General features: G+C 45.6%; 1 protein-coding gene, 1 long non-coding RNA gene and 1 pseudogene across 6 annotated transcripts in view; 2 read left to right on the top strand and 1 right to left on the bottom strand.

The window, feature by feature from the left end:
• Positions 1-464: 464 nt before the first annotated feature.
• ATP5MC2 (ATP synthase membrane subunit c locus 2) lies at positions 465-14809 on the bottom strand. 5 transcript variants are annotated; one of them, XM_060411617.1, is made up of 5 exons: positions 14524-14809; positions 10149-10218; positions 8996-9073; positions 8285-8484; positions 465-741 (listed from the first exon to the last, which is right to left on the bottom strand). In XM_060411617.1, exons 2-5 carry the CDS (start codon positions 10185-10187, stop codon positions 576-578), a joined length of 483 nt encoding a protein of 160 aa, XP_060267600.1. In that variant the 5' UTR covers positions 10188-10218; positions 14524-14809; the 3' UTR covers positions 465-575. The 5 variants fall into 5 exon arrangements, with proteins under 5 accessions (XP_060267600.1, XP_060267597.1, XP_060267598.1 ...); XM_060411614.1 differs by having other exon boundaries at positions 12744-14543; XM_060411615.1 differs by lacking the exon at positions 465-741 and adding an exon at positions 843-924 and having other exon boundaries at positions 14524-14648.
• LOC132659430 (large ribosomal subunit protein eL19-like) lies at positions 1181-6539 on the top strand (annotated as a pseudogene).
• LOC114113972 (uncharacterized) overlaps positions 14318-16551 on the top strand; it is a 16879-nt gene continuing 14645 nt past the window's right edge. Inside the window, exon 1 of the long non-coding RNA XR_003588788.3 lies at positions 14318-14439. This is a non-coding gene — a long non-coding RNA (uncharacterized LOC114113972). The remainder of the gene's footprint in view (positions 14440-16551) is intronic.

Raw genomic sequence — 16551 nt, 5'->3', positions numbered from 1 at the left:
AATCTGAGTCTTAGTTTTCTCACTTGTTAAAACCAGAAAAAAAATACCTACCTCACACAAATGAAATAGCTATAGTAAAAATAGCCATAGGCATACAATTTTTGCTTATATGTCTTTCCTGGAGTTCCTTGGTGGTCCAGTGATTAGACTTCATGCTTCCACTGAAGGGGGCACAGATTTGGTCCCTGGTCAGGGAACTAAGATCCTGCATGCCATGTGGTCTTGCCAAAAAATAAATAAATAGGCAAATAAGTAAGTAAATAAAATTAAAAGATGTTTTCCTTGTTTTGCCTTCTTGAGCTAGGTTAAAGTCAATGAAGTTAGGAGGCAGAGAGTCAGATAAGTCAGCCTAAGAATTCCTTTCATCACAAGATTCAGATGAAACTTCACTCCTTTTGCAGACTGGAAAATTGCACTCGTGTTCCCTTTCTATTGCTACATGACAAACTATATAAACTCAGTGGTTTAAAACAAATTCCATTTATTATCTTACTTTCTGTAGATCATAAAATCCAGGCAGGTTTGATTACATTTCCTGTTTGTGTGTGCTCAGTCGTGTCCGACTCTTTGCAGCCTCACAGACTGTAGTCCACCAGGCTCCTCTGTCCATGGAATTTTCCAAGCAACAACACTGGAGCAAGTTGCCTTTTCCTCCTCCAGGGGATCTTCCCAACGCAGGGATCGAATCTGCGTCTCCTGTGTCTCCTGCATTGGCAGGCGGGTTCTTTATCACTGCGCCACCTGGGAAGCACACGTTTCCTGTTTAGTGTCTCACAAATCCCAAGTCAAGTCGAGGAAGGTGTTGACTGCGTTGGGCTCTTATCTAGAGGTTGTAAGGAAGAATCCACTTCCCAGGCTTATTCAGGCTGTTGGCAGAATTCAGTTCCTTGCAGTTGTTGGACTGAGGTCCCATTTCCTTGCTGGCTGTTGGTTAAGGGGTCAATTTCAGATGTAAGAAGCCACTTGCATACGGTCCCCTCCAACTTCAAAGCCAATAACAGTGTATCAAACCCTTTCTTCAAATCTGATTTCTCTTTCTGCCACTAGTCTGAGAAAGCTCTTCGTTTTTAAGGGCCGCTGATTAGTTCAGGCCCATGCAGGTAATCTCCCTATCTGAGTCAGCTGTTTCATATATAACATTGCCATAGCTTTCCTTTCACCTCTGTGGCCGCAGCCTCCTGACTATGCTCAGGCTTCAGAAGAGGCTTGCCTCCAGTGTCCTCTGCTGTGGCAAAAAGAAGTGGTTGGACCCCAGTGAGGATAACAAAATTGCCAATGCCGACTCCCGCCAACTCAGCAGATCCAGAAGCTGATCAAAGATGGGCTGATCATCTGGAAGCCTATGACTGTCCATTCATGGGCTTGATGCCAGAAAAACACTTTGGCTTGCTGGAAAGGCAGGCATATGGGCATAGGTAAGCGAAAGGGTACTGCCAATGCTTGAATGCCCAAGAAGGTAACCTGGATGAAGAGGATAAGAATTCTGCGCTGACTGCTCAGACAATACCGTGAATCTAAGAAGATTGACTGCCACATGTATCACAGCCTGTACCTGAAGGTGAAGGGTAATGTGTTCAAAAACAAGCAGATTCTCATGGAACATATCCACAAGCTGAGGGCAGACAAGACTTGCAAGAAGCCTTTGGCGGAACAGGCTGAGGCCTGCACGTCTAAGACCAAGGAAACCCGCAAGCGTGGTGAAGAGCAGCTTCAGGCCAAGGAGGAAATCATTAAGACTCTGTCCAAGAAGGAAGAGACCAAGAAATAAAGTTCCCCGCCTCTTCTCTGTACACAGTGGCTTTGGCAACTGCATAGATCACTCATTCAATAAAAAACAAGCCTACCTCTCTGCTTCCAGAGTCTCTGGCTGCCTGGTGGGTCGTCACTGTGCACTGGACTGGAACTGAGGACTGGGATACAGGCGCTTCTCTGGGTTCCTGCTTTGTTGCTTCCTTGACTCTTAGCCTCTGGTCAGGCTCATGCCCCCTCCATCCATGGAGTGTGGGGCCTACTGTGAAGTGAGGAGAGGAATGACTTCTATCCAACTTTCAGATACTGTGCTTCCAAACTGCCCTTTACAACAGAGTATGAGTGGCATCTCAGACATGCTCTCAGATGTTGGTTGTTATTCAGTTGGGAGTTGCCACATTATTTTAAAACAACAGAATATAGTATGCTTGCACTCCTCAACTGCACTGAGGTTCAAGGTTGCAGTCTGCTGCCTTAGAACTCCAGGACAGTGGGGACTGAACCACCACCACTCCAGAAGGTACGATTGACCTGAACTGCTGACTGCTGCTAGAGCTGTCTTTAAACAGCCTTATTGAGACAGAACTGAAGCCATTATTTGGAGTACCTCTATTTTTATTTCTAAACCTATTTTTCTCTCCTGTCCTTATCAGTACTGTTTCCTGTTTTGTTTTTCAGTTTATAACCATAAAAAATGGTCCAAAGGAAAAAATCTTTCATGGCAAGAGTTGGAATAAGGCACATAACATACACACTTGTCACAGCCATTTTAAGTTGACTTTATACTCTTTTTGCAAATGAGAAGTAGGTTTTATCTTGCCTCTTATCTGATAGTAATAACCAATAAATTTTTCAATAAAGTATCTGCTCTACAAGCCAAGTTAAAAAAAAACAACAAACATTACCACAGGTGCAATAGCTAATCAAATTCACAGGTTCTGGGGATTAGAGTATTCTTAGGAGGTCATTTAAGAAATTCTGCCTGCCACAGCACTTATTCAAAAGATGAAAGGAAATTCTTTGGCGATGCGGGGGAGAAGGAAGTGGGAATAAACTCTCTCTGAGTAACATACTAATAGGAGAAGCCAAGCATTTGCAAAGAGAGTCCTGACCTCATCCATGGTGTCCTACCTGTTATATCTTCTGCCACCTCTAGAGTGGCTACTTTGGTCACAGTGTCTTGAGGTAAATGGTCAATAATAGACATTTTAAGGAATGCTTGTGCACTAAAAAACTCTTGCCATGCTTTAGTTTTTCCTTATCAAATGGTGTCAACTCCGAGCCCTCCAAGAACTTGTCCTAAGAATACATGTTGGAAAGTGCATCTTTTTAGATATGGCTCAACTAAGAGAGAATTTCATTGCTCAAAACTCGGAGGACTGGGATAATACCCCAGTGCTCCTCTTACATATTCTACTTCAGGATTCAAGGTGGATATTCATCCCTTCACCTCATTTCTCTTCAGTGAAGGTTAAGACACAGAGCAGCCTCTATGTTCCTGTGTACCAACTTCGGCTAAACACCAGGGTTGTTTCTGAGCTCCTTTTTCATCCTGGTGACCTAAGAAGATCTCAAACTAATAAATCCATCCTGGAAGGCAAGCTGGAACAGGGTTTCTCATTATTAATATTTAGCATGCAGATGGTTTTCAAAGAACATCATTTTCTAATTAGGATGACACTTTTGCCTAGTACTGAAGAAACACAACTGATGATTGGGGAAACTGAAATGTAAGAAGAGGGGACCAACTATATGGGAAAAGAATATAAAAATGTGGATATATGTATGTGTATAACTGATTCACTTTACTGTACACCTGAAACTAACATAACATGAATCAACTAGACTCCAATAAAAATTTAAGAAAAAGAGGGAAACCAAGACTTGCTGCCTTCAGCATCTCTGGGGTTTTTTTTCCTCCAGATGCTTTATGGCCAGACTTGCCAACCACGAGGGGGAGAAACTGTATAAAATACCTGTAACAGGCTCTGAGTTTCATGGAGAATGAGAAAATTATAATCAATATACATTGATCTTTCAAGTCACCATCCTTTCCAAATACCCAAGGTCACCTATGTGTACATGCACTTAATTCTTTGGATGAGAATTATTATCCAGATTTGATAGATGGGGAGAAACTGAGGTCCTAGAGTTATTTATTGTGATCTGACCTACCATCACAGTGGCCCAGGGTGGAAGAAAGATTACAATAACATCTAATTTCAAATCATGCAATCTTTTTGAAATTACAAGGACAAACAGAAAGCTTTCATTGCATGTTATCAAAACTGGAAAGATCTTCAGAAAAGTTGCTCTTGGACCCTGTCTCTACTAAAACAAAGCACTCCTCCACCCCAAATCGTTGGCAACTTGGGTTGCCAATAGATACCTCTTGGGACCTGAAACTAAGAGGATCCTGGTTGCCTCGACTCCTTCTGAAGAAATTTGCTTCCAAGCGTCTTGCAGCACCATCTCATCATTCACCTCAGAGAGAACAAGAACACGTGGGCCACCAGATGTGCTCTCTCCAACCACCTGAGGTGTTGAGTCAGTTTCAATCCCAAAGAAAGGGCCAAGGGGAAAAATAAAACAGATGATTCTGATCTGATGATTTGGTAACAGAACTGGCAAGAGAAGCCCTTACCAGAGGTTCAAACTTAAGTGAACAAAACAAAGAGAGCACTATGCATCATCCCCAAATATGTACATACCCTTACCTACTTACGGCTGGAGGAGCTATTCTTGTGAGGTCCGCCTAAAGCCCCAAAGTGCAGTAGGGTATAGTTTTTTGGAATAGTATGGCAACCTAGAAGCAAATTGAGGATGCGATCCCATTCAATCCTTGATGACAATAGCAAAAGGACAGGGTGAATAATTTGAGGTGACCTCCTTCCTAAGCATCAGTTTACTGTGGGGTCAAGCATCTGCTCTAGGCTTTAATTACTGATTGAACCAAAAGAAAAACTGTAATGATCATCGACATTATCATGAAAGGACTTTTATACTCAATTTCAAGCATATGTAAGATAAGTTTTACTTGAAGTTTAATCAAACTTCAAAAAAGTTTAGTTTTCTTCAAAAAAGATTTTAAAAAATTCAGCTTTAGCTGTGCTGGATCTTCGTTGCTCTGCTTGGGCTTTCTCTAGCTGCGGTGCTCAGGCTTCTCATGGCTATCGCTTTTTGTTGAGGAGCACAGGCTCTAGGCACATGGGCTCATTATTTGTGGGCTCCGTTGCGCTGCAACCTGTGGAATCTTCCTCAGACCAGGGATGGAACCCATGTCCCCTGCGGTAGCAGACAAATTCTTAGCCATTGAGCCCATTAGGGCAGTTCTAAAGTTTAGCCCTTTAAAAAAACTTTTAAATTTATTTTTGGTTACACTGGATCTTCATTGCTGCCCGTGGGCTTTCTCTAGTGTGGTGAGCGGGGGCTTCTGATTGCAGTGGCTTCTCTTGTTGCAGAGCATGGGCTTCAGCAGTCGCAGCCTGTGGGCTCGGGGGTTGTGGCACACAGGCTTAGTTGCTCCAAGGCATGTCAGATTCCTGGACCAGGGATGGAACCCGTGTGCCCTGCACTGGTAGGTGGATTCTTAACAACTGGACCACCAGGGAAGACCCTAAAATTCAGCCATTAGAAAATAATAAGTCCTTTACCTTTATACTAACCCCTGTCCAAAAGTCCCTCTTGAGGCATTTGTAAAGAAAAAGGTTTATCATTGCTTATTCTGCCTTTTGGCTTGCTTGAGAAAACAGCAGTCACCAGCAACACTGGAAGAGAACTAGACCAACAGTGCAATAGTATTAACCCTGGACTACAACACATGAGCCTTGCTCCCACTCAAGCTCTGCTAATAAATGTTCCTGGGAGAATCCCTTGATATCTCAAAGTCTGTTCCCTCACTTGTGAAGTGAGGTGGCTGGTTTAGACAATTAAATAGAAAATTTGACTAAGATACTGCTGAGATGTGTCATGCTAAGATACTTCTAAGGATACGAGTCTGACAGAGTCCCTGCCTCAAGAAACTAACAATCTAACTTGGAAGGTAAGGCAGACATTTGTGCAAACATGTACACAAGCCCACATTTATCATACACAGCATTACAAAGGACGCAGCGTGCTTTATAGTCCTTTATATGGACTAATGCTTGTTTGACTGAAAGCAGAGGGAAACCAGATGAAAGCTTCATGGAAGAAGAGGTAGCATTTAAAGTGAATCTTTCAGGATAATAAGCAGAGTTTGAAAAAAAAGAGGAAAGTGACTAAAGATTCAGGCAAAGAAAACAGATGGACAAAGTGCAAGGCCTGCAGATATGTAAGGACAAGAAAGCAGCAAAGTGTTTGAAAAATGACAAACAGTCCACTTTGGGTAGAGTGTAATGGGAACAAGACATAAAGCTGAGAAAGTTCAATCAGACTATTTTTGAATTGGTCAATGGCAGAACCAGTCCTGCATTTACGGATTAACCTGGCAGTGGTGGGCAGAAGTAAATGCCAGAGGGTAGAGATGGCAGGCAGAAGGCCAATTAAGAGGTTACTGCAATAGACCAGTGGGTGGCAATAAGGGCATCAGCCAGGGCAGCGGCAGTGGAAACAGCCAGCCACTTTAGTCAAAATTTTAAACCAGCACTCTATGTTGCGTCTGTCCCAATTCTCCATGGTAACAGGCCATCCCAAGTGAAAATTATTAAAAAGGAGCACTAATTTGAATAAAGCTTTTCCAACACAGAGAATGAAAAATAAGTGAGCCCAGATCCATGTTGAGTTTAAAACCATCACTAACCTCTGGCCTTATACTTTCACCAAGGCACACAGCCAATTGTGGAAAAGAAATATACACAGGAGACTCAAGAAACATCTTATTAATACAGTATTTATTTGTCTTCCTTCTGTCAGGCCCTGAGCCAACCACCTTCCCCAGGTTGCCTGGGGAGGTACAGAAAAAGAAACATACAGGGCAGACGAGACACGGGAGAAGAACTATGGGAGGTGGAAACGGCTCCTTCACATGGCGAAGAGGATGAGAAAGGCCACCATCAGGCAAAAGAGCCCCATGGCCTCCGAGAGGGCAAAGCCCAGAATGGCGTAGGAGAAGAGCTGCTGCTTCAGAGAAGGGTTCCTGGGAGGGGAAGAGAAAAGACTGAATTTCTAGTCCATATAAAGAAAAAGACAAACATTAAAGGAGGGCTCAGGGAGAATCCATCTCAAGCTAACATTTCAGGTCACGAGTCTCTCCGGGTGACACCATCATGCCGCATTTCTTGCTCTGACACAGAAAGGTCTCTACAGAGATGAAAGGGGGAGGGGACAATCCAAAATTCTGCAACACAGCCCAGGTACAAACATTACCTCCTCTACTGTATCACATCTTCCCTGGGGCTGGACACTTAACTATCCAGGGCTCAACCAGGATGAAGACGCCTCTGGGTGGCAGGGTCTATCAGAGCAGCGTTTCCAAACTTTAAGCAGTAGAACCCCATAATACAAAACAGTTAAAGTGTAATGGAGCAGCAGAGTTGGAAGTCTTGTTTGACTGGTCTCCTCTTCATTCTCTAAGAGTCTCTGGGGTGTACCCTCAGAACCCTAGGGCTTTACGTAACATAATTAGAAAAACACTATTCTAGTGGACAAGGACATCAGGGGGACAAATAACTTCTCATTTCAAAATAGTCAAAAGATTTTGGGCTACAAACCACCTTGCGGGGGGTGCATTTAGACAATATGAGTCAAAATGGGATAAAGGACTCCTAATTCTGAAAATCAATATATAATTTCTATTTCCCTTCCTGTCGCCTCCGGAAGACTTGATGGATAAGGTAAAGCAACACTAGCTTTTAACAGAATTGTGGACATAGAAGTTTCTTATTTCACACAAATCCTAAGAAATAAACTTATTTCCCCAAAGACATTGAGACAACTTGTAGGTCTCCTAAGGATTAATTTAGTTCTAACACTGAGTTGCCCAGAGTTGTTGGGGACCAAATAGTCTCAAGTGTCAGGGAGCACTGGGGCTGGATGCAGAAGCAGTTTTCCCAGGAGTGATGAGGGAATTCCCGGGGATGGGGAAAAACAGCAGCGAAGCTACTACGCTGACTGAGGCTTTAGACTGGGGAGTGGACATGGCAAACTTTTTCTGTAAAGGGCTAGACAGCAAATATTTTAGGCTCTGTGGGTCACATACAACCTGTTACCTTTTTTACTTTCATGACCCTTTAAAAACATAAAACCCTTCTTAGTTCAGCTATACAAAACCAGGCTGGCCCAATACAAACCTCCTGCCTTAGTTTGCTGACTCCTACTCTATACCAAAGCTGTCCAATAGAACTTTGCAAAATGGTAGCTACGAGTCACATGTGGCTAATGAACTACAATGAAAGTACACAGAACTTAAGTCAGTGTACTTTTAGTTAAAACTCACATTTGAATAGCACTACGTGGTTAGTGGCTACTGTATAGGATACTGCAGCTCCAGAACCCCAAATATTTCTGCCCAGACCTGTGGAAGCACATCAGAGAGCCAGTGGAGGGCCCATCTTACCTGGCATAACCAATGATGAGACTCCCAAACACGGTCCCAATTCCAGCTCCAGAGCCAGCCACCCCTACTGTGGCAGCCCCAGCTCCAATGAACTTGGCTGCTGTGTCAATGTCCCTTGAAATGGCACTGGTTTGGAAACTGCGGCTAGGAGTCAGTGAGGTGGTCAGGGGACGGGGGACTACTGCCAAGCTGCTGTGGCTCTGTGAATAAGCAGCAGATAGAAAGTTTTTAGGAAACCCCTTTTTTTTTGCTTTGGAAAACTTCTGTACCATTTAATCCCTTTATGCTATCAAATCCCATCGTTTCTCCTCCAAACAGAAAATCTTTTAACTCCCCCAGAAAACTCTACTTCCAAGCAGAATGCTTAAATGAAAGAGGTGGATGTCAAATATCTTCAGGACTCAGGGTACAGTCTAGAAATGGAAGACTACAGCCCTAGCCTGTTCCTGATGCCTTGAGGAGATCAACTTCCTGGGCTACATGCTCCCAACTCAAGTCAGTGCACTAGATCAAGTAAAATGGGAGTTAGAAGCAGCACACAGGGGCATGTGCTGCCAGTGGCAAGAGCTGGAACATAGGGAATATATCACATCGTATATGGTATCATGAGTCCTCAGCACTCCCCCTACTGGTTCATCAGGTAACCCTCCCTTCCCCTCCCCATCCCTACCCTCACCCCTCCCCACAGGTCCAGTTCCACTCATCAGGTACCTCATCTGTCAGTGTCTCCGGTCGTCTTACCACCACTGCAGACAGTGATCGGCTCAATAGTGTAGAGGTTCTCCTGATCTAGCCGGAATAATACAAGGTCAAGAAAGGCTGTAGAGAGTTTTAGAACTACTGCAATTTATTACTGAGATACCCCATTTATTCACTAGAACTTAAATTGGAACCTCAAAAAAGAATCTGGAATCATTCATTTAAAGCATTTACTTCACTCAATAAGAAATCTACACATATACTGGTAATGGCCAGCTCATTAGAATGAAGTGAATGACTGGAACATCCTTCCCTGAACACACTGTTCTGGAAAATAGGCATGAACACCAAATGCTGAAAACGTACCCCCTCCTGGAAGCCTTTTCTAACTCCAAGCCAGCGTCTCCAAAATAGACAACACGGTGGTCAACAGCCAGGGTTTTAGTCATATATAACTAGATTCAAATCCTAGGTCTATCTGAGTTGTGTGATCTTAGGACAAATCATGTACATCTTTTTAAGCCTGCTTTCTCATCTATCAAATGGGAATAACATATCTCAGGGTTGTAATTACTCAGAGGAGTAAAGATTATGTACATAAACCGGTAGACTCAATGCCAGGCATAGCAAGTGCTCAATAAATAATACCAACTAACAGCATCACTCCTTTTCACTTATAAGTGAATGAACCGATTGCCTCCATTATGTAATACTCTTCCATTTCTTCCATCTTGTTGCTTTTGAATCAAATATTTTTCCTATGTGTATTTCAGCTTCCCACCCAAATTTAAGCTTCCAGAGGAACTCCTAGCTATAGCTCTCTGACACTCAGGACAAGATCCTGTACACAGTGCACACTCAATCTGACTTAGGCAATTTATTTCATGTTTACCATTTCTGGTGGGGCTCCAGTTTACAAGGACACAGTGTTTCTGGATAGGAATAACCTGATCTTAGCCTAGATGCTCATTTATGCTCTTCTGTTATGACTGCATGAGAAAAATCAACTGGCCTTCATGGGACACAAGGCAAGGAACGCCTAGGAAGCACTCAATCTCTCGTCAGGCTAGCAAAGCAAAGGGCCCAACTGTGAAGCATAAGGTCTGAGAAGGAAAAGACATAACGCCTCTCCTTAAAAACTTTCTTGGGAAAGGTGGGTACTCACCAAGGAGGGGGTGGAGACGAACTTGGCGCAAGTGTACATTTTCAGGGGATGAAGGGCTGCGGCAGGAGAGCTGCAATTACAGAAGCAGCAGTGTAAATGTTTTTCTTGCTCATCAAAAGACAGCTGTATTAGTAGGTACTCTGGAAAACTTAAATGGCTCAGAAAGCAGTGACTGACCTCAAGTCTTAGAGATGGAACGAGAACCCTGAAGTCAGAATTTCCTCCACACAGCTTCCAAGATTTCCTTATAATTAAGTGACTTCTCTTGGTTTGAACAAGAAGCCACTTGGTCCCAGCTTTAAGACATGTTATCTCTTTCCATAGCCTCATGAGTTGGGGTCATAGATGAATTTTCCCAGCATCTTTTGCCCAAGTTTCCCCCCAGTCTCTTACTGAAAAGGAACTCTTCTCAAGCCTTCATTTCCTGGATCTAAAAATGTTGCCCTTTAAGACCCTCAGGGTAATTCCCTGGCAGTCCAGTAGTTAGGACTCTGAGCTTTCACTGTAGGGGGCATGGGTTCCATCCCTGATTAGGGAACTAAGATCTCATAAGTTGTATGCTGCTGCTGCTGCTAAGTCACTTCAGTCGTGTCCGACTTTGTGCGACCCCATAGACGGCAGCCCACCAGGCTCCTCTGTCCCTGGGATTTTCCACAAGTCAAAAAAAAATAAAAAAGACTCCTGGAAGATACTGAGGAAGGCGAAGGCTCTGAAAGGGTCTCTAACAATCCTCTTATTGAATTACCAGGAAGCATTTGTCAAAACATGTCAAAAGATTTGTTAAGGATGTTCAAGCTGGATTTAGAAAAGGCAGAGGAGCCAGAGATCAAATTGCCAACATCCCCTGGATCATCGAAAAAGCAAGACAGTTCCAGAAAAACATCTACTGCTGCTTTACTGACTACGCCAAAGCCTTTGACCATGTGGATCACAACAAACTATGGAAAATTCTTAAAGAGATGGGAATACCAGACCACCTGACCTTCCTTGTGAAAAATTTGTATGCAGGTCAAGCAAGTTAGAACTGGACATGGAACGACAAACTGGTTCCAAATCGGGAAAGGAGTACATCAAGGCTGTATACTGTCACCCTACTTATTTAACTTATATGCAGAGTACATCATGAGAAATGCTGGGCTGGATGAAGCACAAGCTGGAATCAAGACTGTGGGGAGAAATATCAATAACCTCAGATATGCAGATGACACCACCCTTATGGCATAAAGCGAAGAACTAAAGACCCTCTTGATGAAAGTGAAAGAGGAGAGTGAAAAAGTTGGCTTAAAGCTCAACATTCAGAAAATGAAGCTCATGCCATCTGGTCCCATCACTTCCTGGCAAATAGATGGGGAAACAATGGAAACAGTGACAGACTTTATTTTGGGGGGGGCTCCAAAATCACTGCAGATGGTGACTGCAGCCATGAAATTAAAAGATGCTTGCTCCTTGGAAGAAAAGTTATGACCAACCTAGACAGTGTATTAAAAAGCAGAGACATTACTTTGCCCACAAAGGTCCATCTAGTCAAAGCTTTGGTTTTTCCAGTAGTCATGTATGGACGTGAGAGTTGGACTATAAAGAAAGCCGAGCACTGAAAAATGGATGGCTTTTGAACTGTGGTGCTGGAGAAGACTCTTGAGAGTCCCTTGGACTGCAAGGAGATCCAACCAGTCCATCCTAAAGGAAATCAGTCCTGAATATTCACTGGATGGACTGATGCTGAAGCTAAAACTCCAATACTTTGGCCACCTGATGTGAAGAGCTGACTCCTTTAAAAAGACCCTGACGCTGGGAAAGATTGAAGGCAGAAGGAGAAAGGGACGACCGAGGATTAGATGGCTGGATGGCATCATTGACTCGATGAACATGAGTTTCTACAAGCTCCGGGAGTTGTTGATGGACAGGGAAGCCTGGCGTGCTGCAATCCATGGGGTTGCAGAGATAGGACTAAGTGACTAAACTGACAGACTGAGGAAGCATTTGTCAAAACATTTATCTCCTATGTTAATTAACCAGATAAGGCAGATCAAGGAGAAACTCTGTCATTACTCTAATTAGCAATGACTGTTAAAGTATTCATTTCCATCATTATTCTAAGAGGTATTCAATTTTGTATCAAGACCTTAAACAGGGACTTCCCTGGTGGTTAAGACTTAGCCTTCTGTGCAGGGGGTTCGGGTTCAATCCCTGGTGGGGGAGCTAAGATCCCTCATGCTCAGGGCAAAAAAAACCCAAACGCAAAAGATAAAACAGAAGCAATGTTGTAACAAATTCAATAAAGACTTTAAAAAAAGACCTTAAACAATGCTAACACCCTGGAGGTACCTAAGTTGGTAGAACTGAGAGAAGAGTGGGTGAGTTAAAGACCTATAGGCAGGGTTTTTCCAAGTACAGTTGGTGGCCCACCTGAACTAGTTACAGGAGGGTAGGGGCTGAGTATGTATTAAAAATGTGGGACTTCTCTCACAGTCCAGTGGTTAAGAATCTGCACTTCTACTGCAGGGATCCCTGGTTAGAGAACAAAGATCCCTTGACCATGAGCTGTGGCCAAAAAAGAAAAACAAAAAACAAAAAATGCATATTCTTGGGTCTCACCTTAAGACTTTCTGGGTCAAGATCTCTGGGAATAAGGCCCAAGTACTCTATTTCGGGGTTCTCTGGTGGCTCACACAGAGTCAGACACAACTGAAGTGACTTAGCAGCAGCTGGTGGCTCAGCAGTAAAGAATCCACCTGGCAGTGCAGGACACTTGGGTCTGAGTCCTGGAGAAGGAAATGGCAACCCACTCCAGTATTCTTGCCTGGGAAATCTCATGGACAGAGGAGCCTGGCAGGCTACAATCCACAGGGTCACAAAAGAGTGGGACACGACTTAGCAACTAAACAATAACGTTCTGTATTTCAGTGAAGCTTCCCAGATGATTCTTAGGTACTTGGGAGAGCGTGGTCTTAAAATAACAGTTTTAAAACTGTGGCAGTGGTAGGATCAGAATTTGAACTCTTCTCATTCTTAATGCTTTCTAATATGCTACAGGTTGAAATACTCGGTGATTACTTAGGCCTGTTAAATGACACTTTCTCGAATGAGCTGGACTAATACTTTCCCAGATTAACTTCCGATTCCAGAATGTTACTTTTACATTAATGGATGTCTTCAACTCTTGTCCTTTCCGGAACTCTGATTTCTGCCCATATGTAACTCTAACCCAATTTTGCTGCCAGGCTATTCAGGTTTTCTTAGGTCAAAAATCCAAAATTTCTTTTAAGCTTTAAAAAAACAGAGAGACTGGTTTTCCCCCAAGGCAACAAAACCTCAATATCATCATTTAAAAAATATAGTTCTTAGAGGAATTAAATGAAAATAACATATGGAAAGAGCCTGATGCAGAACTGAAGGAAGCCTGCAGGAAGCGGTGATCCCTCTGCTGGCCAACTAATCTTGTCCAAGTCTGCACTTGTTCACCAATATCACCTTGGGGAACAGCACTACCCAGGTTCATGGGTTTCTTCCTCAGTGGAGGTCAGCCAGGGAGTTACAGGGCTGCTACTTAATCGTTCCCTTTCTTAACCTTCTTTTCCTCTTGAGGGCAGAGTCTGGGGACTCTCAGTAAACCCCTTGACAGGAAAGCTGGCAGGTGGGTAGCACCCCATGCTGGCCCCTCCGCTTTTTAGCCCTGTTGCCTCTAAAGGAAAACCTCACACAGCCCACGACTTGTGTTTTTCCCGCTTCACCGCAGTGGAAGGCAGAGAACGCCACTGGGAGACAATCCGCGGTACCAAAGAAACCTGCCTCTTTTCTGCTACGGCTCTCTCCCAGTCCACAGCCTGAGGGTAGGGGGTGCTTTGGCTGTGCTGTTCATTTCTACCACTTTCATGGTTTACTTTTTAAATCGAGGGGGGCTGCCTAGAGGGACTGGTGGCTTTAGACGACACACCAATCTCCACTGCTGACACTTGAGATCCTGGGGCCAAAAGTCTGGAGGTTTCAGGATAAGGACGGCACGACTCAGGATGAGAAGAGAAAGTAGAGATAGGATGGGAGAGTCTGGGGGTTGGGACAGGTCTGAAAGGGCAAAAGGGTGAGAAAAGAGCGTTTGCAAGCGACAGGTGAAATGAGCACTCTGGGATTTGACTTTCGACAGCTCCAAGGCGCCCTCCCCCCACCCACGAGACATCAAAGATGGCGCCAGGCCCGCGCGGCTGGAGGTCACCGGCACGCGGAAGGGGCAGCCCGAACGCGCGGGGATACGGGGACAAGGGTGGGCGTGAGGACCCAGATGGGAGCACGCGAGGTAAGAGCCTCAGACCATCCACGCGAGGTGGGCGCCCGGCGCGCGTGCGCGGCGCAACCCGGGCGCGAGGGCCCAAGGCCTTACCTGCTCCCAGTGCAGAGAAGACAGAGAGGGGCGGGGAGGGGGCGGGAATAGGAAAAGGAAGGCTCAGCGCAGGCGCGGCCCGGACCAAAGAGTTGCTCCGCCAAGGCTAGAGAGATTGCAAACTTGAGGGTCGGCCCAGGCACCACAGCGCCGCCTGCCAGCTCTGTGGCGGTAGCCGGCCAGTGACTCCACCTGGCGTTTGAGAAGAGAAACTGCAGCCAGAGCCTGAGAAATAAGGGCACTCCGCAGTTTAAGCCGATCCGTAACGTGGCCTGCGGTTTGCTCTGCACAGAGGCTGGAATCTTGGATTCGCGTCTCTTTTCCAGGCATGCGCGGTCACACTCGGGGGGTGGGAAGAACAACTGTCCAGAATTTCAGTGTTAAATGGCATACAATCGAGATGGGGTTCAATGTCCAAAATCTAGCAGGAGGAAGATGAGGTCACAGGATTCCCGACGCCTGTTGCCACCGACCCAGGCTATAAGGATGGGAAAACTCATTCAATGAGCGGATAGTCAGGAAAAAGCCCCGGCAGCCTCTAGTGGCTTCACCTTTATTTCCCTCTCCTTCTTATTCCAGTGATCAACTATGAGAAAATCAGCATCAGGGAACCAGAAGATAGGGGCTAACGATGATTAGGGCTGGAGAGCCCTGACCCTAAGCATTCTTTCCTGAGGCCTGAGACAGTCGAGGAATAGAGGGCATCAGTGACCAGCAGTGAGGTTGGGAGGTCACCCCGGGCATGCCAGGGCCTCTGCTCAGGCTTCATCTACACGAGTTGAGATAAGCAGTCCCCCACCCCCAGGCGGTGTTCTTTATGGAGGCCCCTCCGCTTCTTCCCCTTGCCCTTTTGCTTGTCTCCTTTGATGGGAGACAGTAGGGGGCCTCCTGGCCCTCACCTCTTCTTCTAGGCTGCTTTATGTCCCAGATAGGTCTGACCTGTTCCTCTCGAGGAAGGTCCACAAGGCCTACCCACTTCCCCTCACGTCCAAACCTCGGCCGTCCAGGCATCGTCTTAAACGCAGCACAAGAAAGACGGGGAAAGCTCACCAAACCCCCATAAAAAATAAAAAAATAAAAAGAAGGCCGCGGCTGTAAATAAAGCCAAATCCGCCACCCTCTGAGGGGCCGTTTGTCCTCCCCTCCTTGGCCCCGTCCTTCCCGCCGCCCCCTCCCGGCTCCCGGGCCCCGCGGCGCCCCGGCCCCGAGCTCCTCCATTTAATCGGATTTGGGAGAAGGGGAGGATAAATCACGGCAGCAGCTTTACGGTCCCGGAGGAGAGGCGAGCCGCAGCCAGGCACACCCCGGCCGGCGATAAAAACCGCCGCTGAAAGCCCACGGAGCAATTTCCCGGGACCCCGAGCGACGCCATTACAGGAATGTAATTTTGCCCGGATGAGGCCCCGAGTTTAATTATCCTCGCGGAGGAATTTCAATGCGGCCAATCCATCTTGCAGGCGGGCGGCAGAGGGATTTATATGGGCCCGTTATTTCACACCGATCCTCCATCTGCATTTTTATGGCCCTGAGCTTCTGAAAGGGAGGGGAAGGAGTAGGGAGAAATCGGAGAAGCGGGCGAGGAGGAGAAGGGTGGGAGACTTCCCGCCTTTCCTAAATCTAAGATTCCAGCTCGAGAATGAGGATTCTCGCTGGTTCCCCTGAAATGCCCAGATCTCTCCAGTTCCAGTTGTTGACTCGGGGTGAGTTTGTGGGTAGGTGAGAAATGGAACTGGTATCCTTGGGAATCACTCAACAGGTATTTACCAGGTACCAAGGCACAGGGTGAGATGCTCAGAGGAGAAAGGGAAAATAGGCTACAAGAATATCTCCTGGGGGACTTCCCTGGCGGTCTAGCGGTAAGGACTCCAAGCTCCCAGTGCAGGAGGTGGGGGTTCAGTCCTTGGTCTGAGAGCTAAGATACCTCATGCCTAGAAGCAGTTGGCAGAGAAATAAATCTCCTGAGGTCCCCAGACACCCCAAGCCGGCCCACAATGAATTCCTTTTAGCCCGCGGCTGCACATCCTCAGG

Source organism: Ovis aries, chromosome 3 (assembly GCF_016772045.2).
Source record: "Ovis aries strain OAR_USU_Benz2616 breed Rambouillet chromosome 3, ARS-UI_Ramb_v3.0, whole genome shotgun sequence".
Lineage (NCBI taxonomy): Eukaryota > Metazoa > Chordata > Mammalia > Artiodactyla > Bovidae > Ovis > Ovis aries.
Note: the sequence above shows the minus strand (reverse complement) of the source record. Positions and strands in the feature narration are given on the sequence as shown.

Coding starts and splice junctions, on each gene's coding strand:
- ATP5MC2 (XM_060411617.1), bottom strand. CDS start 10,187: ATGTACACTTGCGCCAAGTTCGTCTCCACCCCCTCCTTG. Junction 8,485..8,995: donor CGGAGACACTGACAGATGAG/GTACCTGATGAG, acceptor GCTTATTCACAG/AGCCACAGCAGCTTGGCAGT. Junction 742..8,284: donor CTCATCATTGGTTATGCCAG/GTAAGATGGGCC, acceptor TGTGCTTCCCAG/GTGGCGCAGTGATAAAGAAC.